At 49.8% G+C, this 24,453-nt stretch overlaps 1 protein-coding gene and 1 long non-coding RNA gene across 2 annotated transcripts in view; one reads left to right on the forward strand and one right to left on the reverse strand.

Annotated features, from left to right (window-relative positions):
• HS3ST3A1 (heparan sulfate-glucosamine 3-sulfotransferase 3A1) overlaps window positions 1-10,291 on the forward strand; it is a 31,825-nt gene extending 21,534 nt beyond the window's left edge. The window contains exon 2 of the mRNA XM_061455560.1: window positions 9,540-10,291. Coding sequence (XP_061311544.1) covers window positions 9,540-10,158 — 619 coding nt within the window. The 3' untranslated portion in view covers window positions 10,159-10,291. The remainder of the gene's footprint in view (window positions 1-9,539) is intronic.
• A 7,663-nt stretch (window positions 10,292-17,954) lies between these two features.
• LOC133270456 (uncharacterized) lies at window positions 17,955-23,016 on the reverse strand. Its single transcript, XR_009743782.1, has 3 exons — window positions 22,917-23,016; window positions 20,224-20,377; window positions 17,955-18,976 (listed from the first exon to the last, which is right to left on the reverse strand). It is a non-coding gene; the product is annotated as an uncharacterized LOC133270456 (long non-coding RNA).
• Between the last annotated feature and the right edge of the window lie 1,437 nt (window positions 23,017-24,453).

The raw sequence follows: 24,453 nt of genomic DNA on the forward strand, positions 1-24,453 counted from the left end.
TGGGGAAGTGTGGCTCTGGTTCCTCCGAGGCAGCATTTGGGATGCTGTTTTGGGGGATGTACATGTTCAGGGGTGCCCTTAGGGAAGAAGAACTGGGTTGAGGTGTAATTGTATCAGATGCTGGGTCCCTTATGCCCTTTTTATCCCCATCCCTCCCTCAGTCTTTTCTCTTTACTCTGTAAGCTTTTCAGAGCATGTGCCATGTCTCGTTCTGTCACATACAAGCTGGGGATAAAGATCAGCCCATACAGGCTGTTTAATAAGAACAAAAAATGCACTGCACATTCAGAACTGTGATGCAGGTCCCCAAGCTGGGTATTTTAACATAGGACTGAGGAGGATGAGGTCCAGGTTGAAGTCTATGCCAGTTGCTATGAGGGCTGTGACTCCTCCTCGTCCTTCTGTGTGATGGAAGGGGGTTGTGAGCTCCCTGTGCAGAGGGCAAACAGGGCATGCATTTCTCAGCAAACCCCTGCTTCAGGTTCATGGGATTCATTCCCAGCCATGCACTGACTGTACCCTGCCAGCATTCCATCAGTGACTTGCTCCCATGCATGGTGGGAGTGGGATTGGGAGCTCTTGATCTGTGCTTTGTGCACATGCAAAGGAGAAAAGGAGGGTGCAGAGCTGTGAAAGGATCCTGCCCATTGTCTCAGCTGGAAATCCTTGTGGCATAATACGGAATAGAGGGGAATCAGCAGGTTGCAGAATAATAGAGGCATCTGTAGGAGAGAGCAGAAGTAGTGTCTATTTTCATTAAGAGGCATCGCAGTTACAATAAAAACCAGCGCCAAAGAGCCAACAGAACCAGCCAGCAGAAGTCTGAATTTACCCAAGCAAATCCATCCGGGAAATGAGGAATCACTTTTCATTTGGGAGTTGCATTGGAAATATGATGAACTCGCTGTGGGCCTGATTTGTTCCCTCGCAAGAATTAGCTGGTGCTGCAGGGATCTGGCAAACAGCTCATGCCTTATGCTTGGAGGCCCGACCAAGCTGGGGTTAAGTTCTCGCTGGGGAAGGTGCCTGGTGCTGGAGAGGCCACTGAGATGTAAAAACAGGGGGGTCAAAAATGCATGTGGCCACTGCTGGGGGTGCTGAGCACTGGGTCCAGGTCTGATGGGGTTTTGGTCCCCAGTGCATGGCACACCCCAAAAGTGCGCTCACTAAAGCTGCTGGGGTGCCTTTATGGGAGCTCTAGGGCTGGGATAAAGAGCAGGCTCGTGGCCAGGCTGGGGGAGGAAGCACTGCAAGACTCCTCAGCAGCAGAGGCGGCTGATGAACCCACCTCAACCCCAGCAGAGAAAGTAGATGGTGCCTGGTGGTGTCTCAAAGGATGGAGATGTGGTAAAAGGGGTCTGTGGCCAAGGGCTCTGGAGCAGTTCATCTGCTTCTAATAGTCAGACAGCAGGGATTTACCAGCAATGCAGGACCCAGCATCCTCCCAGATGGATGCAGAAACGCTCCAGGATGACTTGGCATTTTAGCCACTGGAAAGGAAACAAACAGCTACAAACCTCCCCATCCCAAAGGGCCAGCTGGTCAGCCTGGAGGAAGCAGCGGTGCCACCCGCGATTGCCGCAGCCCCAGTGAGTTTCTTGTTCCAGCAAAGAAAATCAATGGCTTGCATGGCTAATGGCATCAGAGAGTTTCTGCCTGTCAACAGCACTTAGGCACTGGCGGTCTCCAGGAGATGCCCAGGTGTGCTTCCCAGAAGAGCTCCTTTTTGGGAGCCTGCCAGCAGGGTTCCTTCTCCCAGACCAGTTGCGGGATGCTGGGGCAGCAGCATCACCTCTCATCATTAGCATCACCTCCCATAGGAACCAGGAGACTCAGGGCTCCCCACTTACCTGCTGCCCTCAGAGCAGCAGCTCTGCTTGGTGACAGTTAATCAGAGCAATTAGGGTGAGGGCTGTAATTAGCTCTCCTAGGGCAGCTGGTTAGCAAAGACCCCTTTGCAGCCCCTCTGCCCCTTCAGATCACCCCCCACCCCATCACTCCAATGTGAAGTTACACATGTGCCTACTCATAGGGGTGTCTCTCAGGGGCAGAACAAGCCCCTTATCTTGGGGACACTGCCTCTTCCTGCTGGGTCTCATCAGCGTGTGGTTGGTGGGGCTCAGCTGCACTGCCCTTGGCCAGGATTGTTCCTGTGCTTCCGGAACAGGTCACGTTCCCGAGATGCAGGAAGAAAGCATCCACCTGCAGTTATCAGCAACGGCCCGTGCAAACAACCCACTTTCTCTGCAGCATTCCTTTGATGGGTTTTCCAGCCCTTGGGAAGGGGGAGGCTTCCTGGTTGTGGCCTCAAGGTGGGGTGACAGCGGTCATTGCCCCCATGAACTGGAGTTTAGTGTCCAAATGCCTCTTTTGGAAGCAGGGAGGTTAAACCCACAAAGGAGCAGAGCTGCAGCCAGGGTGCAGTTGGGGGGGGGGTTCTGCTGGGGACCCACCATGAGCCTGGCATAGCCTTTGGGTGGACTCACAGATGTCTGTGACAGGATGGGCACAGCGTGGATGCCCAGATGTGCACAGCTGCCAGCCTCATCCTTCTGTCTCACCCTGCCCTGGACAGACCCGGCTTTGGTTGCTGCAGGGGGTTTGGATAGGGACAGGGCAACCTGGAGGTGTCTGCAGGCTGCAGTTTAGGTGGAGGTTTGCACCACGGGTGCTGGTGTCAGGCTGTCAGCCATCTCCTAAACTTGAGAGGGAGCTGAACTGGAAGGAGAGGAGGGAAGGATGGGAAGGCAGCTCCACTGATAAGATGCTGCTTGACAGATACAGCGTGGAAACAGATGCTACCGGCTGCAGATGTAATGAGATACATAAATACCAGACTTGCTCAAATAAACGCCAGCATCCGCTGTAAGGACGAGCTCGGGAGCTCCCGGTGCTGCTGACTGGGTGCCAGCAGCGAGCACAGCGCGGTTGGATTTGGAGGGAGGAGGAGAGGAGAGATGCTCTGTGACAGGAGAAGGTGGGAAGATGTGGGGGAGTGCCACGTTAACAGTGTGCCACGTTTATCCCCTGAGTGATGCCTGTGGCCAGGGCTGTGCTGCAGCACCCAGCAGGGACCGTCCCTGCAGCCCATGCTTTAGGCTGTGCCCGCTGCCAGGGCTGAGCTTTGGGGTGTTTTCTGTGTGCCTAAAAGTAACGACGCACCCCATGTGCTTTGGGAGCTGCCCCTTCATGCCAGCACTGTTCTCATGTATGCTTTGATTTCTTAACCCCTCCTGGAGTGCTGGGATAGGAAAAACCCTGTGTCCTGGGGGGGGATCCTGCTGAGCTGGGGAAGCAGGGAGCGCACCAAGGTGACAGGAGGCTCCTCAGCACATCTGGGAGCAAATAACCCAGGGACCACTGCGGCACAATGGGAGGAATGGGAGAGGCCCATGGGTTGTCCTCTCCCAGGGCTATTCCTGCCTCTTACTTCAGTCCAACCTCAGCCCAATCCATCCTCTATAAACCCAATGGCAACACTGTCCTTTAGCATCAGCTGGATTTGATTTTACATCCAGCAAAACAATGAGCGATTTTCCTTTCTCCTTCCAGACCCCTCTGATCTTTTGCCACTCTCCCTGCAGCTCCCTCAGTCCCACAGCTTTGCTTGGAGGTTTTTTTCTGTGCACTTTTCCCCCGTTTCCTGACGTGCATCTTTCCATTTAATGCTTTCACCCGACATCTAAAGCAAGGCAAAGCAGGAGGTTCAACTAACTCCAGCATGCCCTCACAGCTCATCAAAGCAAAGGCAGAGCTGCCAGGGCAGCACAGCCCCTGGGCTGAGACACTGGTGTCACAGGACAGACGCACTTCGTCTCTTTAGGCAGCATATTCTAATCCATACATGCAAACACACCACTGGTTGCATCAAGTTATCACTTTTGCCAGAGCATCTTTCGTTCCACGTATCTCCTGCGCACAGTGTAATGGCAGTTCTGGGAGTGTGGGCTCAAGGGTGGGGGACAGGCGAGTGCTGTGATTGCAGGTTTTGATCTTTACTACGTATTTCTGTTGCAGAATCACTGCTTTAAGTGATTTGGAAGAAAAAGAGAAACACGGGGGGAGGAGAAGCCAACTTGCCGGTGGCTGCAGGGAGCAATGCACATTGCTCTGAGGGCATGAGGCTGCATCATCACAGTGCTTGCTGTGCCTCAGTTTCCCCATAGCTTTTTGTTTCCCCCCAGGACTGCTGCATTCCATGCTTGTCACCGTCTGGCTCTTTCCTGGAGGTGGAAACTCTGTCAGCATTGCTACAGAGAAGTGAGAGGTGAAATAAGCCCCCTCAGTTCATTTTCCCTCTGTGCTCTGCTCACCCAGCCCTGCCATAGCATCCAGCATCATGCCAGTCACTTAGTACTTGACACACAGAAGGCAGCACACGAATGAGGGGCAGAACATGCTGACAAGTGGTTCTGAAGGGTAGTGCCACTTGGTTTGTCGGGTGGTTGATGGAGGGGGTTTCACTCCAGCCTTGGATACTGCTGGCTCCCAGAGATGTATTTCCTCTCTTCTTCTCCCTCCCATACACAAAGCCCAGATAACTTGTTAACCTTTAACCACGCCATCACTTCACGGTGCAACGGCAGGATGAGGGATGGGTGTTTGCTGGTGGGAGAGGGTCCGATCCTCCCCTGATCCATGTTACAGGCTCTTCCGTGGGACCCAGGGTCCCGCAGCTGAACGCAGAGCTCAGTTGTTGGGCTCTCTCAGAAGGAGCAGCGTTGTTGTTGATAGAGTTTTTCCTGTGATGACGGCGCTTCCTTCAAAACAGCACTTGCCACCGCAAGAGACTTCCCTTCCCACCGCTGCTGCTCCAGATCCCAGCCATTGGATGAGGAGCAAAACCAAACTGCGGTTAGGTTAAGCTGAGCAGGGCAAAAAGTAACGGAGGGCAGGGTTTTGGTCTCTGAAGCTTGCTCTAAGGTGCTTGTTACCACAGTCATTAATGTGATGTTAACGGATATCACACTAAAGGAGCCTCTGTGTTTCCATCTTGAGCCATGGCTCCTTGGATGCTCCCAATATCTGCCTGGGGGTTTTCCTTCTCCACCATTGCTTTGTGTATATCCCATTGCTTGACACTGCTCAGGTTAGTGGCAAAGATGTAAGCAGCAGCAGGAGGCTGCAACAAGGGCCCCACAGCCCCGGCTGTGCAGGGAATGTGTTTGGGGATGCATGGAGGGAAGCAATGCCCTTCTGCTCCTGCCGTGTGCCATCACCCCACTGCAACTTGCAGGCTGTGTAATGGAACAACCCTGATAGCTGAAGTCAGCAGCATCTTTGGGAAAGCCCAGCTCTGTGTAAACAGGCTGTGCGAAACCCCGGCTTCGTGTTCCTGCTTCATTCCCATCCTTTATCCAGCAGATAGCTCCCAGCCCGCCTGCCCCTTCGGGGCTGTGGCCAGGTCAGCGGGAACACGGCCAAAGACAAGGGTAAACATCAGTGTGCTGGGGAAGGGAGCAGCAGCAGCTCCTGCTTCTCCGCCTCTGCTGCTGCTGCAGACGGGTGGGAGAGCACCAAGATGAACCAGCAGCGTGTGGAAGGGGTCCAGGGACACAAACAGCATCCCCAGGTTGCCACTGCCACGCACATGCCCCATATGTGTGTTTTCCTCCATCTCAGCACTTGGTTGATGGTGTTTTGCACTTTCAGGCTGTTTGCTGGGATCTTTCTTTGTCCTTCACTGTTCGTTCACCCTGGGTTGTGTTGCTGCACGCTGCAAACCCCAGTGCTGGTCCAAACCCATTCTCTGCATCCTCCTCCTCCTCAGTTGTATGGCAATTGCCACTTCAGGCAGTGCACAAACTTGCTGCTGCAGGTGAGCTCAAGGTAGACCTGGCCATGTACTCAAGCGGAGAAGGGTGAGCAAGACCCCACAGCTGAGATTCTTCTTCAACACAGCACAGTGCTCACCCTGGGCTGACACTTCTCCATGGCATCAACCTTGGCAGCCCTTGTTCTGGATGATGATTTCAATCCATCCAGCCTGGATACCTGGGCTCTGGTGGGGAAGTCATACTAGGACTGGTGGAAAGAAGGAACTCACATCCTGGGGCTAAGAGGAGACAAATGCTGCCCTTAGCACACAATAGGGGAAGGTTTAACCAGAGGCCAGAGAGCACGTGGGGCTGATCACTGTAATCACAGCAGCTTTATTTATCGCTCTGGGTTGCGATGGCACGAGGGCTGCTAAAGGGCTGCCCTTATCTGCCGACGTCAGGCTCCCTTCCAGAGAGATCTGGACTAGATTTATGTGGGAAAGGTTTGCAGCAAGTCCATCCACAGCTGCTTTTAATGCCTCGCATTCTGCCAAGGAGCCCAGGAGGTCGTGGGCAGGACATGGTTTGGTCCAGCTGGGAGCAAAGCAGCAGATGGACTTCAAACAGCAAACTTACCTCCAGTGTTCTGGATCCAATGACCTCTATGGGAAACAGCAGCACGGGGCTGCTCCTCCTGCATGAAGCAGGCTGTCCCCTCCCCAAAATCTAATTCATGGAACAACCAGTGCTTGTTTTCTTGCCAAGCACCAGCCTTCCTTTCTGCTTTGAGTTGGTGGGACAGCAGCACAGGTCAGCTGAGGCCAACCAGCTGGTTTAACCCATTTCCTGGCCCCGATGAAGCTGAGGTGGGTATGCTATGGGTCACACAGCATTGCATCTGTTCCTCCAAGCTGTATTTCCAGAAGCACAGGGTGCTCAGGCTTGTAAGGGAGGAAACCCGCTTTGTTACTCTGGTTCTGTGACAGAAAGTGATGCTTCTTCCCCAGCATTGTTAACAAGAGGGACTAGAGATCAGGTGCTGTCTCTTGGACTCTGGTCTCCAGGGCAGGGCTTGAACTCACACCCTGCTTGTCCTGGGAAACTTAAAGTCAAGCTTTTTAAAGGCATCATTACAGTCCATAAAGAGATCCAAAAGCCGTAATAAAGGTCAGTTCCCACACCAGGAGTGTCTGAGCGTTGGGAGCCTGTTACTGGGATGTCCTAAGGTGCTGATGTCAAGGACGGGCATCAGCGCAGCTCCATGTGCATCACTGGTCCTGTATCCCAGTGCCCAGCCCTAGCACAGCATCACTCCCAGCCCATCCCTCCAGCGCCGCAGCTGCACCTCTCCCACCGGTGCTGGAGGGTTTGTGCAGCAGCTCCAAGGGAACACAAATCCAACTGTTCCATTACCAAAGTGAAGGCCTGTGAAGCCCAATGGGGTGGGGAAGGGGCCACAACCCCTCAGTGAGCAGCAGCCCCAGGAACTACCTCCAGGGGCTTTGGCCAGACACGGGAATGACCATTTCAGACACCGGTGCTGTGAAGTATGGACGTGGAAAAGGCCAACTATGAATATGCACACATAGCCGAAACGCTCCCTTTGAGGAAAGTCTTCCTCCCCTATTAAGTAATTAAATAAAGCTCCGAGCTCTACTAAAATTAAAATAACAGAATGCATTTATTCTGGCAGGGCTCACTGGTGGCTGCTCTTGCCAAAAACATTTTTGTGGTTCTTGTCTTTTCAAGTGGCTTTTTTGCAATAAAACCCAGATGCCATCAGTCCGAGGAGGCCTCCAGGCAACTGTTTGTGTCCATGAAAGATGCCCTTTGTAATTAATTAATCTCCCAAAAGCTGTGGTAGCACATTCCCTGTGGCTCCTGGCATGTCCCTGCCCGCCAGCCCTGGCAGAGGAGCTGCGTGCTCATTCCTGGGCGCTGAAGAAAGCTTTTGTGTTGCAGCTCTGCCACGAAAGGGGTTAATCTCCTCCATGGGAAGACACAGTGGAGATTTCAACACTTATCACAGCACAAACAGCAGTCAGCTGGAGGGGCTCGGGGACTCTCACATTTCATTGCCTCCAATTTATTTCATCCACCATGGAGCTGCCCAGTCTGTTTCTGAACCGTTTCTACTTTTGGAAGCATCAGGTGACGGCAAATTCCACCATAGAATAGTGTGTCTGCTCAGCAAAGGCTGCCCTTAGTGTCAGCAGTGATTGCCTTTATGTCTTCACATCCTCCAGGATGCACGAGCGCTATCTTATACCCCTGAGTTCACTCCTTCTCCAGCCTGAATGTCCCAAATTCATGGAGTTTCCCCCAGAAAGCCTTATCAAAGATCCATGTCTTTGCTCTGCCTCTCCCTAATGCGGTTGCAAATAGAATTGCTTTAGGACGGGTCAGTCCTCGCTGCCTCATTTGTAACGTAACGACTCAGCCTGGGGTTTGGTTGTTATTGGTGTTTTTTAGCCCTTGTTGGCTTTTCATTGTTGCTTTGTTTGATAGATGAGTTTAATTTTGCTGGCATATTGCACAGGTTTGCAAACCAGATGTTGCTGCTGCAGGACGGCAACAATGAGGCAGGCAAGGAGCCGTTCATCATGCACACGGTGCTGCAACCACAGTGGGGTCAAAGACACGGGGTCAGGGCATGGGGGGGATGCAGGTCCCTGCTCCCTAGGACTCAGTTGCCATGAGAACTGCTGGTGGCACCGTGGTGAACCTGCAGCCACCTCCCATCCATCTCCCATTCCCCCCCCATTGGAAGGAGGCTGAGCTGCAGAGAGGGAAACCGCTGAGAACGTGGAAGGAGGGATGAAGGGTTTGTGTATGACCAAATGATGATGGTGTGGATCAGTGTAGGTGCTGGCTCCTGTCTGGGAGCAATACATGGGGGAACGTGAGGGGATGGGATATGGAGTGGCAGGCAAGGACTGGAGCTGGGAGCACCCAGGAGGAGCAGCAAACCTGTGGGTCCTATACCTTCCTGGCTTGCCTTGTTTAACATGGAGGAGCTCAGGTTACCCCGTGTCCAAATCCTACAGTCCTTTAGCAAACCATACCCAACGCCTGGCCCAGCAAGGCTCTGAACTATCAAGGAGACCAGGGAGCAGGATGGAACCTGACCTGAGCCCCAAACCCCTTCCCAGCTCGAGAGCTTCCCAAAGTGTAGGATTACTTTGGGTGGAAGAAGGAAATCGCTGAGGTCAGGGGGCTGATACTGCACATTTTTATGTGACATCAGCTTGCTGCCACCTTGAAAATACCAAAAGATAGAGTCTCGCATCCTGGCCCATGAAAATCCCTTGTGCCCTGCAGGAAGGGAGTGTTGTTACTCCAGAAATTCACTGTTATTCCAGGGAATTTAAGCCAATGTGCAGGAAACCCCAATGTGTGCAGGGAGGAATTTAAAGGGATAGGGCATTAGGATTGCAGACACGTACTGTGTTCTTACAGTGCCACTGCAAGAAGGGAGATGGGATCACCCTCAAAAAGCCCCTTAGAGGACTTCAATAGGCAAAAGGGATTTAGGTCTAATTGGACAGGCAGTTAAAGGACGTGGGGAGTCAGGAGTGTGTTTAGATGCTTTCCTGAATGAGAGCAGTATGGGTCTCCAGACAATGCACATAAAGAGGAAGGAAAGCTGGGCTCTGGGCTGGAGGTGTCAGGCTTGGGAGCATCCTGCCGTTGGTACCCAGGGCATCCTGGAGCACTGCATGCAGCAGCACCCCCCAGGGGCATTTAGCACTAACGTGTCCTTCTCTGTCCCTCTCTCAGGGACCTCATGCCCAGGACCCTGGAGGGGCAGATCACCATGGAGAAGACCCCCAGCTACTTCGTCACCAAGGAGGCCCCGGCGCGCATCTCCTCCATGTCCAAGGGCACGAAGCTCATCGTGGTGGTGCGGGACCCCGTGACCAGAGCCATCTCGGACTACACGCAGACGCTCTCCAAGAAGCCCGACATCCCCACCTTTGAGAGCCTGACCTTCAAAAACAGGACTACGGGCCTGATCGACACCTCGTGGAGCGCCATCCAGATCGGCATCTACGCCAAGCACCTGGAGAACTGGCTCCTCTACTTCCCCATCGGGCAGATCCTCTTTGTGAGCGGGGAGAGGCTCATCAGCGACCCCGCGGGGGAGCTGGGCCGGGTCCAGGACTTTCTGGGCCTCAAGAGGATCATCACCGACAAACACTTCTACTTCAACAAAACCAAGGGCTTCCCGTGCCTGAAGAAGGCGGAAGGCAGCAGCAAACCCCACTGCCTGGGCAAGACGAAAGGCAGGACCCACCCCGACATAGACCAGGACGTGGTGCAGAGATTGCGGGACTTCTACCGGCCCTTCAACATGAAGTTCTACCAGATGACGGGGCAGGACTTCGGCTGGGACTGAGGCTGAAACAAATAATTTAAGAAAAGGAAAATATAATATAATATATATTTTTTTTACATATCAGTAGAGGGAGGGAAAAATACAAAAAAAAAAAACAACTAGTTGTGCTGAAACATGATTTGTTCTATTTTTTCTTTTGGCATTGCTTTGTTTTCTTTCTTCTCTCAGCACTGGGGTGATGTGTCCATCCGCAAAGGGAGGCTGTGAGCAGCAGCCTGGTCCTGTCGATGTCTCTTGCTCCCTTCAATGGGCCCCAGGTTCAGCCCTGTTTCTGCAAGGCAAAAAGCAGGTGTAAAGCTTTCAGATGTCCTCAGGAAGTGACAGGGGGGCTTGGGGAGCTCAGAGCCTTACTGGAAGGGCAGCCACATTTTGGCTTGCAAATCCCATTCGAGACCAGACCTCATCACTTTTGACAGTGAAACAAAGGAGGCTTAATACCTAATTTGGCTTTCAAAACCTTACCTTAGGGTTTTTTCTTTATTGCATGAAACCTTTGGTGAATTTCTGTTTCATTTATCCCAATTTTTTGTTTGACTTTTGCCCCCCACTAAATCAAGCTCTTTTCATCAACCAAACTTATTTTTCACCTTTACAGAAGCCAAAACCAATAATCCTTTGTTTTGTTTTGAGACAAAACAATTTTGGTAGCCAAAAGTGAAAGAAAACAAATGGTTCTTTTGACTCTATGATGAAAATTGCCAGGTAGTCAAAAGCCTCATTCATAGGCACTGGCTCTAAACCAGTTTTCCCCATTGCCAGCAATGTGCACCCCTTTTACACTGATGGCAGAGCACAGGGGGCCTATCTGAAGGGATCTGGGTGCTGGGCAAGGAAGGTCCATACTGAGCTGATGCTTGTGGTACCCTTGTTTCGAAGGCGATGGGGAATCCACCACTCTCTGACTCGTAGGCAGGAAACAAGCTCACAGTGTGTGGCAGATGCTATTTAAGCCATAATGAGGAATGTTTTAAGTTGGGGCAGTCCTAAAAGAAAAACACTGGGAAAAGGGTTGTTCGGGAAAGAATGAACAAAAATCACGTCCGGGAAGGGGAGAGAATGAGGGGAAGATGATCAAGTTTCCTTGCCCTTTCCTAAAGGAGAACCAAGGGGGAAGCAGGACAAGAGCATTGGCTGTGCAGGGCTTTAAAAATGGTCAGGCAAATCAAACCACCTTTATCCCCTTTTTGGCTGGTAGAAATGTCTCAGCATCAGAAATCTGTTAGTGAAGCACAATCTTGTATTACCATGGGCTCACTTAGGTGCTGCCTCCTTAACTCCAGCATTTTCTGGACTGTGGGAGCACCTACTTATCGCTTGGTGCTGTATAAACACAAGATGATGCTCCCTCTCCTGAGTCTAACGTCAAAAATCCCCTGATGGAATAAAACAAATCTGGGGATCACCTGGCTATCTCGTTAGGAAGGAGCCTGGGGACCAAGATCACTGCACAAGGGCTGACTAAGTCACAGCAGAGCAGAGATTTCAGGAGTCCAGAGAGAATTGTATCTGAACTTACAATTTAACCTAAGGGAGTCATTTCCACCTTGGGTTGTCCTGTTTGACAGCTAGGAAGACAGCTTGGGTCCTGCTAAACTTTATGGCACCAAGTTCCACTGCTGGTGTGGAGCCACATCCCCTCCAGTGTGACCCTACTGTCTTCTTCCTACCCGTCCCTACACACTCCCTCCATTCTCGAGGATGCTGTTCCCTGAAGACACAAACCCACATGGATTTGCATGCAAGGACCATTTCCCAAGGTAATTAAAATAACTTCATTAGTGTTGTGGGGCCCCAGGACCTTCTCTCCCTGTTGTTGTCATTCACTTCTGCAGCTCAGTGCTGGAGCTCAAAGGTCCCAATTCAGAGAAGTTGGAAGAGTGTTGGGCTCTTAGTAATGGTCTTTCCAAAGTGTCACTGGAGACAAGGGGAGAAATCTACTTTCTGCCATGTCAGCCAGACCAAGAGGGAAGGGGCTTGATGTAGCCAAAAGGATGGGGGTTGATGATTGGCAAAACCTTTCTAACACTAAGGCTTGTTGGGGCAGGAGTGGGAGATAGCACCATCCCTCCCACTCCATCCATGTGCAAGAGCCAAGCTGGCAGCAAGAACAAGACCAGCACAACCAAGCAGTGCCAGCACTACCGAGGCACAAAATCTGAGGTCTGAGCTGAAAAGAAGATTTAAGAATGCTGTTTCTTTGGTATTTCAAGGAGACTTAAGGTTGGGCTAATGTGTAGATGCCTGTGACAAGTTGTCATGGTTCTACCCCAGCCGGTAACTAAACCCCACGCAGCCACTCACTCACTGCCTCCCCAGTGGGATGGGGGAGAACGGGAAGAGGATGAGAAAACTCATGGGTTGAGATGAATACAGTTTAATAGGTAAAGCAAAAGCTACACACAGCAGCAAAACAAGGAATTCATTCACCACTTCCCATGATCAGCCACCTCCAAGAAAGCAGGGCTCCATCACATGCAATGGTGACTTGGGAAGACAAATAAACAAACACCATCACTCCCAAAGTCCCCTTTTCCTTCCTCCCCCAGCTTTGTATGCTGAGGATAATGTTACATGGTCTGGAATACCCCTTGGGTCACTTGTCCCAGCTGTGTCCCCTTCCAGCTCCTTGTGCACCCCCAGACTAGGAGCAGAAGACTTGACTGTATAAGCACTGCTCAGCAGTAATGAAAACATCCTTGTATTACCAACACTGTTCCCAGCACAGATCCAAACACCGCCTCCTAACAGCTACTATGAAGACAACTCAGCCCAAACCAAGTACCCAAGTATAAATATTATAAAACATTCTATGACTCTATGAAACTTTGCTTCAGCATATGATTCAAAAAATCAATCTTTATTGCTATTGTCTCTTACACAGTCACATTTAGACTAATATAAAGCAGCTTTATAGTGCTACAGATTGTTCTTCCCATATTAAACTAGCTGTAGCAATACCAACCACCTTCATACAAATGAGTTGCCACAACTGCCACCAAATCATTGCCATCAACTACAGCTTTGGTGTGTACACAAGCCTATCATATGCGCCTCTAAAACTCTCCCCAGCACACTGAACTAGGCTACATGATCATACTTTCCCCTAAATGCTTGACTATTTCACTTCCTCTGCTTCCTGAGGGTTTGAATCCCTTGCTGCACACCCAGTAAAACTATTTTGGGATCTGAGACTGGAATTGATTTTTTTAGCTGGGCCGTAAGTATCTTTGAAAATCCCTCCATGTATGAACAACGGCTTTTAACAGAGGTCATGCAATCAAATTGCCTTGAACTCTAATAACAGTTAAGCCTCTCAACTCTTTAGGCTTATTTGAAAATCCAACCATGAAGTTTAGATTATTTTAACCTAAGAAGAATTGGAAGTAAACTATTGAAAACCACACCCCTCCTAGGCCTACAGTATTGAGTGCAGATATTAATAGGAGAGGAAAGCAAAAGGAGCTATAAATGAAGAAGTGACCTATAAGGTTTGATTACTTTTTTATTAAGCAGAAAAATCAATACATTAACAATGAGACACTAATTAGGTTTATTAAAATTCTTCAGGTTTCAATAATCAAATATGCCATTAGGCACTGATGAAGCATAGGCTTATACACCATGCAACATTTAGATCTTACAACATTTGTTTAAAGAGGAAAAGAAGCACTTTCTAAAGCATCCTGTCAAGAGCCAAATTCATCATAAGGAAGAAATCTTTTATGATGAGGGACGTGAGGCGCTGGCACAGGGTGCCCAGAGAAGCTGTGGCTGCCCCATCCCTGTCAGTGTTCAAGGCCAGGTTGGACACAGGGGCTTGGAGCACGCTGCTCTAGTGGAAGGGGTCCCTGTCCATGGCAGGGGGTTGGAACTGGATGAGCTTTAAGGTCCCTTCCAACCCAAACTAGTCTGGGATTCAGTGCTGTCTGAGCAGACAGACACCCCTCCTCTACACTTGCTCAGCCAGCAGCAGGTCTCTGGGTTTGCAGGGCATCCATCGTAGCCTCACAAACGGGGTACCACAGCTCTTGTGCATAGAAACCATCTGGAGCTTTAGAGTAGGGGTGCTGAACACAACTATTTCCTCCAAAGACTTCAAAAACCTGGGGTTTTCTCCACTGATGGTGACATGCTTTGGCACAGGCTTGTAGAGCCCAATTCAGAAAGGAAGCTGAACACGAGACCTCCCTCTAGCCCACTGCAGCGGCAGCTTCCAGCCAAACCTGAACTGAAGGAAGGCTCTTTGCACTGTGTTTCTACTGGCCACACCTGGAATGTTTCAGAGAAATGGGCTTTTCTTTACCAGAGCAGTTTTGGCAGGACAAAACCTGGCCCCTCCGCTGCTGGGATTCGCATCGCTACCACTTCTGCAAGCGCAAGGGCCAGGATGCTGCGTCCGCGTTGTAGTTGGCGCTGATTTCATGCAGTACAGAACTGAATCAACTCCTAAGGAAATGCTGCCACCCAGTAATTCACACAGTTAAAAGGAATATAAACACCAGCGTGCCATGGAGGCTCCTCTGTGTGGCATTCAGGGTGATCTTTGGGGTGCAGCAGTAAGAAGTCACATTTCCAGCAGTGATTTGGCCATGCCTACCCTGCGCTGAGTGATTCTGACTAACACCGATCCTTAGCCTCCTCGGTTCTCCCCTCAGCCACACTGGAATACACAAGGTTAGGTCTCCAAAATGAAGGAAAACACCTAAAATTGCCCATTTCCTTACCCATTAAAAAAATTCTTGTTCCCATATGACGGTTTCTGGGTTTTCTCTCCTCCCTCCTCTTTGCCTGGAGATACTGTCATCCTTCTCCCTTTGGTGCTATTTCCGTATGAAACAGACTGATTTTAATTTAATTGAAGAATGAAAAAGCACACATTTAATAAAGTTTACGGGTACTGAGAGGCTGTGCTCTCTTTTTGCTGGCGGCAGCAACCTGGAAAGAGGGGGCAGGTTTATGAAGAAAGGGGAAAACACAGAATTACCCACTTGTGTCTTATTTTAGGTTTCTAAACCTAAAGGCATTCCATGGAGGGGGGGGGGGCTCTGCCCATTGAACTCCTCAGTGGCATTGCTGGTGTCATTTCTATGAACTCTTACCTTCCACTCCATGTTTCTCCAGCAAGGAATACCGTCATATTCCTTTCTTTAGGTTGCAAAAAGCCTTGCAAAGCCAGGTCTTCACAGCTCCCCCCACCAGCCACCCCTCAGCCCTGCTACGTCCACAGCATTTTGCCACGGTGTTTGATGAATTCCTGCTTTCCCTTGACCTGGTAGGAGAGGAACGGACTCACTGCATGAAACCTGAGGTGGAAGCAATTCACCAAGAAATATATACAGCGGAGCAGCACCCCCCGTATCGGGTTTTCTGTGTGGTCAAGTAAAGTGATATTCTATTTACTTTTTTAGATGTATAAACAGATTAAGTCCCAGGGAAAATATACTCCCAAACTTCATCTATTTTATTAAACCACCAAAGTTTAATATAATCTTTTGGCTTCCAGGGAAAAATTTTCCATTTCTTTTCTGAGCACCTTTGATTTTATTTTCTTTTAATTACCACTATCCGGAGTTAACAGTGTGGGTTTTGCACTCCACCCAGGCAGGACTATCCAGATTAGGAGCAGGGAATTTTGCTGAAATACAGGAATATCGATGTGGTGGTGAGAAGTCAGCGACGCCTGGGCGGAAAGCTCTGGAGAAGCCAATGTGCAGAATGAATTCCCCTCCGCCAGGCAGTAACGAGGCTGCATTCCTCAATTCATTGCATTTATTACCTAAGACATTGGCCAGCCATGGCTTTGGAATGACACCTCCTCCATCTTATGCTTGTCCACACCGCTGCACGGAGGCAGCACAGCTCATTGCTCCATAGGGAAGGCTCTCATTGATTCAGGTCCAATGTTGCCCTTGGGCTCAGGACTGTGTGAAGGCAGCTTTGGATGCATCGTCTACGTGGGTGTGAAGTTCCTAGTGAAGGCCAACGCTGTGCTGAGCCTTGAGCACACCACTTGGCCTAGGATCTTCCAAATCTGATGACCAAGAAATGCCCTATGGACAGCCCAGCTCATGGTGAAAGCTGCTGGGAGGCAGCAGAGCTCTTCAAGACTCAGGACCTGCATTTCAGCACGGTTAAATATGACTAATAATGTTAATCAGCATCTCATAGTTCTTAAGATGACTGTGTAACTTCTGGAGGCCAAATTCACTGGTGTGAGTGTTACCTGAGGTCCTCAGCACAGCAGAGAGACTTCAAACACAGCTTATCCACCACAAGTACATCTCCCTTGCCAAACCTCTTTGCCGCTTCCTCTCCTGCAAACCCAGAACAGTCCTGGTAATGGAGGCTCCTTCTTCCCAGATGAACCAGCATCAGGCCTCTGTGAGTTCCTCCATTAACACTGGGGCAATGGTGATGTTGCAGACAGGATTAGACCTGCTCAGCCACAGCTTCTCCAGCTCATTTCTTTTGTTCTTTCACCAACAGCTGGGATTTAGGGCATGTGAGCAACATCTAAAGGAAATGACTGAGAGGTGTTGGCTGGGGAGCACTTACCGTCCCTTGTACAGGGCTTATGGAACAGAATCAACAGATTCTCTATACTGCTCACTGCTGGAGACCTGGGCACAGAAGAAATGGCAATGGAGTGAGAAAATTCTCCTGAGAAGGACAAGTTTAAGAGCAGAGGAAAGCAGCTGAACGCATCCTATGAATCTATCATGATTCTAATTACCTGCCTCCCTGCACGCTGCCTGTCTGCAGCAATCCAGGGCTCTCCCAGTGCCTCAGCAGCTTCCCGGGACCCATACATTCAGGGGGTGCAGAAGAGTGTGTGCTTTGCCCTCCAAGCACTTCATCAATGCAGCAGCATCACAGGATTTGCTGGACTGCCAGCAGCCATCTCCTCCTGGTGGTTTAAATCACCTCTTCTGAACAAGAGGTGATTTTCTGGCTCTGATTAAGCTCAGATGGGGTCTGCTGTTCCAAGTGAAGCCACAGTCCAAAGATTCAGGGGCATATTCAACCCTATAGATGCATCTCTACCGCCTGCCATACAAATTATAAAGACATAGACCATGACATCAGTACACCATGATCTAAAACAACCCTCACTGTAGTCCCCTGGAACTCAAACCCAGTACTGACCTGAGCCCAAACTCCTCCATTTTCCACAATGAGAAGATTCCAGGTTAAATAAAGAAACTATATGCATGGCTGCCCACATGAGTTGCTCAGGGCTCAGAGCATGGCCAGCTCTGCCTGTATAAACTGGATATTGCCCCTGTATGTTTTGGTGAGTAAGAGGTGCCATATGAGCTCTGCCTGGTCTGCAGTTACCCCAGCTGGCACAAGCTGTGGTCCAAAGCAGATACTCATGTAAGAGGTGTCTAGAAGATGCTGCTGGTGTAGGAATGCACATACACCCCATCACATCCACCATCAAGATCCCATCGGGGCTTTCACGGCCTGCTTATTAATGGAAGGGTTGACCAGTCCCCGGTCAGAGCCCAACCCTGGCCACAGCACCTGATCCTAGTGTGGATCCTTCCTCCATCAACCAGAATCCATGGCTTGTTTTCCAGGCAGTGCAGGAATGTCCATCCGAAGTTGGAATCTCACATTTCAACCACCTAAAGCCCTGTTAGACACAACACACCCCAAAGCCGGGGAGCTCACAGGGACAGCATGGACATCCTGGTGCATATTAGACCCTTAGCATTGGCATTCCAGAGGGAAATGCTGCAAAGGAGCCTGCCTGGACACAACCACTGCCCAGTGGGAGAATTCATCCTGGTTTGACACTCCGTATTTTACCAGCTTTCCTAAAGAGAAAATTATCATATGCTTCTGCTTTTTGAGGAGCTGAAGCTGTCCTTTAGACAGCAGCTGCCAGCACAAATATACACGAGGAACAGGTTTGGAGTTCCTGAAAAATGCCTAAAAGTTGTAAACAATTCCCAAGTCATACGGGGATAAACATCAGAGTTTCAATATCGGTTAGAGAAGAAAAGAACAACAGCCGTTGGAGCTCAGGCAAGCCAAGGGGCTGGGACATACAGTGTTTAAACATTTGGTTTCAATTCTCCCAAACCTTCGGCAAAGAAGCCCCGTTCATGCTATACTTCGCTTACAATTCAAACCAAAAAGTATTATGGCCTAGCAAACCGGACGTTTCTATTTCAAAAGAAGAAATGGTCTCAGATGGGGCCACCTTGGAAGCCCCTTTCAGAAAGCAAAACCTTTTAAAACCACTCACTCAAGAAGTAAATCCAGGCTCCTCCTCTGCTTCACGTTTGAGTTGGGTTGGATCAGTTTGCTTTGCCTAACAAACAAGAATACTCTGACAAACTAAAACCCCGATGAGTCCCATTTGTCAGGCTGGGAGCAGGAACGCTCCTCTTTGGTGCAGTCCTCCTCCCATCAGCACACAGCACAGCACAGACAGAGCCCAAAACAGAGCTCTTTAATTTCCTCTTCGCATTAGAGCTCATTAGGAACAATCCAGAGGCCCCCTCATTGAGCAAACGTCTGCATTTGCATGTCTTCTGTGGATGTTTAAGTTCGACTTTCCTGTAGGGTTTGTTTGTTTCTTGTGTCTTCCCTGCACCACTGACACTGGCCTCCTCCTCCGCTCACAATTAACTTCTTAAATCAATTGTTTTCACTTCTGTCCCTGTCTCGCAGCTGGATGGTCCACAGGAACATCATTTTCTAGCTCAGCTGTTCAGAAACCACCTATTTCAGCTATTTGTTGGTATTAGTGATTACTCTGTCAAGTTTCATGGCAGTACTCCCATTCCCAGGCTGGATAAGGCATCTCTCAGGAAGAAAGGAGGATAAAATACTCACTAACAAACCTTACTTGGGTGCATTTTGGATGCTTCACTGCTCCTCCTAAGATGTACCAGATCTGACTGTTTCTTGAAGCAGTATTTATTGCTAACAGCTTCAATCACCAAATTCCACTTTGTGATTGCATTCATTAAATATCTGCAGGTCTGGACTTTGAAAGTTCAGCCAACTCTTCTATCACTAGACCAGCTTTTGGTCAAAAAACTAAGAGTTAAACCCCTTCTTCAAGCTTGTGGCTGCTATTAAGGTGCTTGATTTCCAACACAGAACAAATGGGAACTAAATCCCTTTTTGCTGCTATATATTGCCCTAAATGCCCCATTATGGGAACGGGGTTCTATAGGCTCAGGAACCCAATGCCTCTATTCTTGACCATGATGGCCAACTCTGTTGTCTAAACATGCTCTTGATTTCCAGCCTGCCTTGGCTTTTTCCTTCCTAACCCAAAGACTCTGCTTTCCCATTTGCTTCCCAGCAGCACCCTGCTTCCCTGCCCAAGTTCTGGCTATGAGGAAGGTTTTGGCTTGCCTCCGTCCCTACAAGGCCCTCAGTGAAACAAACACCAGGGAAAACCACCTCAAACAAGCTGTTAGACTGCACAGCCCTTCAGCGATGCTCCTTGTTCCAGCCCTGAAGATTCCCACCCCTTGCAAAGCTGTCCACTGCCTGAGACCATCCGGGATGCAGATGGGATAGCAAATTAACGGCAGTCTGTGGGGCATCACCGATGAACAGCAAGGGAGGCCAATTCCCTTTTGCCTGGATGTGTTTCCTTCTCACAGGAGTATTTTGGCTCATCTTCCTCTTATCTGATAGCTGAGTTTTAGGCTCCTAGGGGAGGATACAGGAGAAGGAGAAGAAGGGAGAAGGACAAGATCTCCAAATCAGTCATCCCCAGCCTGTTCTGCCCAGGGGCACCAGCACTAAAGCTGAACAACAAACCAAACAGAACAGCCTAGTACTTGTTCTCCTACAAAGGACCTCAGGGCCTCAGAGGCAACATACTGCTTCAGAATATAGTTGTCCTCTGATCCAGGTTTCCTAGACAGACACGGACCTGCTTTTGGGTGTTTGTGTGCGAGGCTGGAGCGTTCTGAGCGTTAGCGAGCTCTCCACGCACATCAGGGAGTTACTGCTCTGAAATACAGGGGAGGCAACAGAAAAAAAGACTCCCAGATGTTGCACTTGACTTTCTATCAAGCTCTTTGCTACCTGTGTGGCCCTGGCAGAGCACCGGGGCTTCTTGGATGCGAGTTCCTGTGCTCCTGTTGGATCCATCCTGAGATAGGGAGCTGGCTGGTGGTCAGAGAGGAGAAGCCAAGCTGCAACTATTCCCTCCCAACCCGTGGGCTGTGCTCCAGTATCTCTGCGGAGAGAAGGAAAGATGTTTTTTATTAATCAAATGAAATACACATTGAAGAGATGAAAGGGAAGGTTCAAGGGAGCTGCAGGTGGGAGACACCGAGTTTGGTAAGGCTCGCTTTTGCAGGAGTGCTATTTGTCCTTCACGTTCCTCTGCTCCATCCCCAGCTTGGCCTTGGAGCAATGTGGCTTTTCCACCCCATCCTTCCTCCCAGCCTTCTTTCCCCCAAGCACACCCACAGTGTCTCTGGGCACTGGCAAGCACCAACCATCATGCTCCACATACTGCCTGTTCAGAGCTGCCCGCACACAATGCTCAGTACAGAAAAAGGAGTAATTCTATCAGATGGGGTGCTGGGGATTTCCTTGCCCAGCCCTTGGCCACCATCCTTTCCTGTACCAACCTCCCAAACCCAGAATGAAGCAAATGAATGAGCTTCAGAGTATGAGAATGACTCTCTGCCTTTGTAATCCCAGTTCAAATTCATCGATATAAAACTTATTTGTTTCCTTTGGCTAATCCTTGCTGGAAACTCCTTTTCCAAGCTCTCTTTCCTCTCCAGCACCCCCACACCCATCTCCAACCAGAAATGACACCAAGAAGTCCTGCAGCCATCCATACACCCAGGGTGTAGCTCCATCCTCAGGCTTCGATTTAAGCACTTTGCACCATGGTCAATTGGAAGCAGAGACATTCAATCATCCTCCTTTTCTTTTTAGCCTCCAGCCCACAAGCACTGAAACGCAGCCAAGTTTGGAAGGTGTTGGTACTTTGGTGGACAGCTGATCTCTGTGAGAGGATATGCAAGCCAGCTCAGGAGGATATTGCATTCCCAGGCAACTGAAGCATATTTCTGCTTTTACATCAAATTCTCTGCTACCTTTTGGCAGAAGGCTCTCTATGCATCAGGTCTTGTTTGAAGATTCATGCACTTGGCATCCTCATGCTCAGTTTAGGTGCCGCAGAACACCAAGTCTGCACCACCCACATCAACTCACATCAAGCACAGCGAGGTCCTGATCACTTCTGACCTTCTCCATGCCACCAAGCAAGAGCTGACCTAGTGTTCTGCAGCTGCTGGGTCCAGCCAGCCCTTTAGCAGTCACTGTAGCAGGTTCAAACTGCAAGGTTCAGTCTCCGAAGAGCCAGAGGATGCGGATGGAGGTGGCTGGGACTCAGAAGGCAGGGGAACCTCTCCTGGTTCAGTGCAGCCCTGCACTGCATTTCCATGTTGGGTCAGTTGTAATGGGAAATGACAGCTGATGAAAGCTGCTATTCATGGCCCTCTAAACAGTTTGTTACCCCCCTCCTCATCCCAGCCCCTCACTGAGATTCCCTCTGGCTTCAATCCAAGGCCAGGAGATCCTACTCCAAATACATTGCCGGTGCTGCTGATAGCGTGCTTCAAGTGAGACACCGACACAAACCGAAGCCCTATTTGTTCATCTCTGTAGGTTTCTTTGGTACTTAAGTACCTCCCAAAATCGCTCCAGATGTGTACACATCTGGGGACACACACACAGAGCAGGCACATTTACCGCTCTGCTGTTTATCTGTATTCAGCCCCTTTTGTCCCTCCAGGACACACACTGATGATTTGCTATAGGAGTGCCATACCACTTCAAACCTGAAATGCCTTCTCCAAGCCATGGGGCTCCAAGACATCTTTGCCAGCTCTCAAAGACTCTTCCTCACTAGCCAGCAGTGGTTTTCTAACCATTACCCACTGGGGTGGATTCCTGCACAAGGTATCCAGAATTTAGGCTGGATCCTGGAAGGTGCTAGGCAGTTCCACAGCATGAGGTGTAGGCTGAAAAGCTGGAGGAGGACTCAGAGAAGACCCATGAGAATGGCTGAAGTCCTGGAAAGCCCTGGAAATACTGCCATGAGTGATGGAGCCAAGCAAAATCTACCTGGCTTAACAGCAACCCTTTCTCAGTCTGTAAGAGAAGAGATCCAAGACCTACAATGATCTGAGCTTGGACCAGAGCCTTTGGTCACTCATTTAGGTGCCTAAGTTTGATCATCTCAGTCTGGATTTAATCATCCTCTGCTGGCCAGCTATGCTATGGAGTATGAATGAATTCTACCTCGTAGTTCTGAGACTTAATGGATGTAAATGATTTTAACACAACGTAGGGGTACCAGGAGAATAACTCCTACCTACGGCCCTAAGACTGCAAGAGAGGCAGCCAAATAAAGGGTAAATACAGCTTTTTGAAAAGAAAGCTCAAAAAAACCCAACTCTTGCCTCTAAAACTGTGGATCATTTTACAAGTAAGGGATTCCTATATGGGATACTTAAAGGCAGACATTTCAGCAAGGATAACTTGGTGGATAATGGGATAGCAGCAGTGGCCAGGGCCAGCCACTGGTGCTTTTCCTCATAGAGTCCCCCAGTGGTGCCACAACTGCAATCAGTGGGGATGAGCAGAATTCCTTCAGCATAATCTATTCCTCCTGGGCTCATCCATCCACTGGAACAACCCCTCTTCTCCTTGCCTTTGCATGCATTGAAAATACTGTCCAGGAATATAGTCACCAAAGCTTTGGAGTTGAGGTCCATGCCATGGATCACTAACGGGGTGCTCTCTGTGGGAACACTTGTGCTCCATCAACTGCCAAAGCAAGTGGATGACCTGAGAAGGATGTATCGAATCAGTGCCATGAGCCTCCTAAAGCCAAGTGCCAAAACTTTGCCAGCCCCCAACCAGGGAAGAAGCAGAAGCATTTAAAGGCTCCTGGGGATAACAGTCCCAAAGCAGCACCTATTCACTGCCCAAGTCTCTGAGAACCCAGCAAAGCTTCTTTATGTGACTGGTTGTGGAAGAAGCCAAATCCAACACTTCTGGTACACAGTAACAGTCTGTCCCCCACTACAGGATAGGGGGAAAAGGAAGGGAGTTCCAAGCAACCATCACTAGTATATTAAGCCAAATACTTCTCGTTGTTCTCACATCCACCTCCCACCCATCCTCCATTTAGCTTTCTGAGGATAAGGACCGACAGAAACTGGAACTTAGCCATCACTCTTCATACTTCACAGCAGAAACCTTCATGCCCAGAGGAGCTCAGCGTTCAACAGCTCCATAGGAGTGGGATATGGGGCAGCTGGGATTTTCAGAGGGGCTGGTAGGGCTGTGAGCTGCTGCTATTGACTGTGAAGAGGAAGGACCAGGGGATCTGTGCCTCCCTGGAAGGATTTCCATTTCCACAGCAGGCTTTCAAAACATTAGCAGCCACCACCTAAGCAGCAAAATGTCTATTTGTGGGTAATAAACCCAGACAGATGCCTCCTGCACGCAGCCAGTGCCTCTGAGACAAGAGGCTCTAAATAAATAATCAACAACTCCTAGAGCTGAATGCACAGTTGCTATTTGCATCATAAATAAATGAGGAGGCTTTTATTTACTCATTCTGGGGGCAGAGCACGTAACAGAGGAGCTCCTCAGAGCTCCTACACCAGAGATTGTCACTACTCCAGCACAACTACTCGGTTCCCACCAGCTGTTTGCTCCTGTGCTGCTCCTCAGGAGATGCACAGCTCCCCAGTGAGAAGGGAGAACACGAGGTCTCCATCACCAAGGAGGGCTCAGCTCCCTGCTGACCCCTCTTACCGTGGCACTGGCAAGGTGGGAAGGACAGGGACACAGCTGAGCCAGGGAGGTGGAGGTTGGAGGCTCCATCACATCAGGAAGGTTTCTAGATCCACTGATAGACAGCCACATTTATCAACGTCAGATCTCACCTGATGGTAAACCATCCTCCTCCCACAGCTCCATGGGAGCAGTCGTACAAGAAACTTGTAGGTCCTTCTCTCTTCTGAAGCTGGAGGACATCACAGAATCACAGAATTGTTCGGGCTTGAAAGGACCTTAAGATCATCCAGTTCCAACCCCCTGCCTTGGGCAGGGATGCTTCACACTAGACCATGTCACTCAAGGCTCTGTCCAATCTGGCCTGAGATTTTTTTCCCTTAATACCCCAAAACCAGGAAAAACAGTGCCACTTCCAAGGAGGAAAGCCACCTTTTCACCCACAAAACATATCCTGGAGATCCAGCAAACTGGGGTCAGGAT

This window comes from Pezoporus flaviventris, unplaced genomic scaffold, assembly GCF_033815535.1.
Source record: "Pezoporus flaviventris isolate CSIRO_AGI_PZ_B2104156 unplaced genomic scaffold, CSIRO_AGI_Pfla_v1 ptg000020l, whole genome shotgun sequence".
NCBI lineage: Eukaryota > Metazoa > Chordata > Aves > Psittaciformes > Psittacidae > Pezoporus > Pezoporus flaviventris.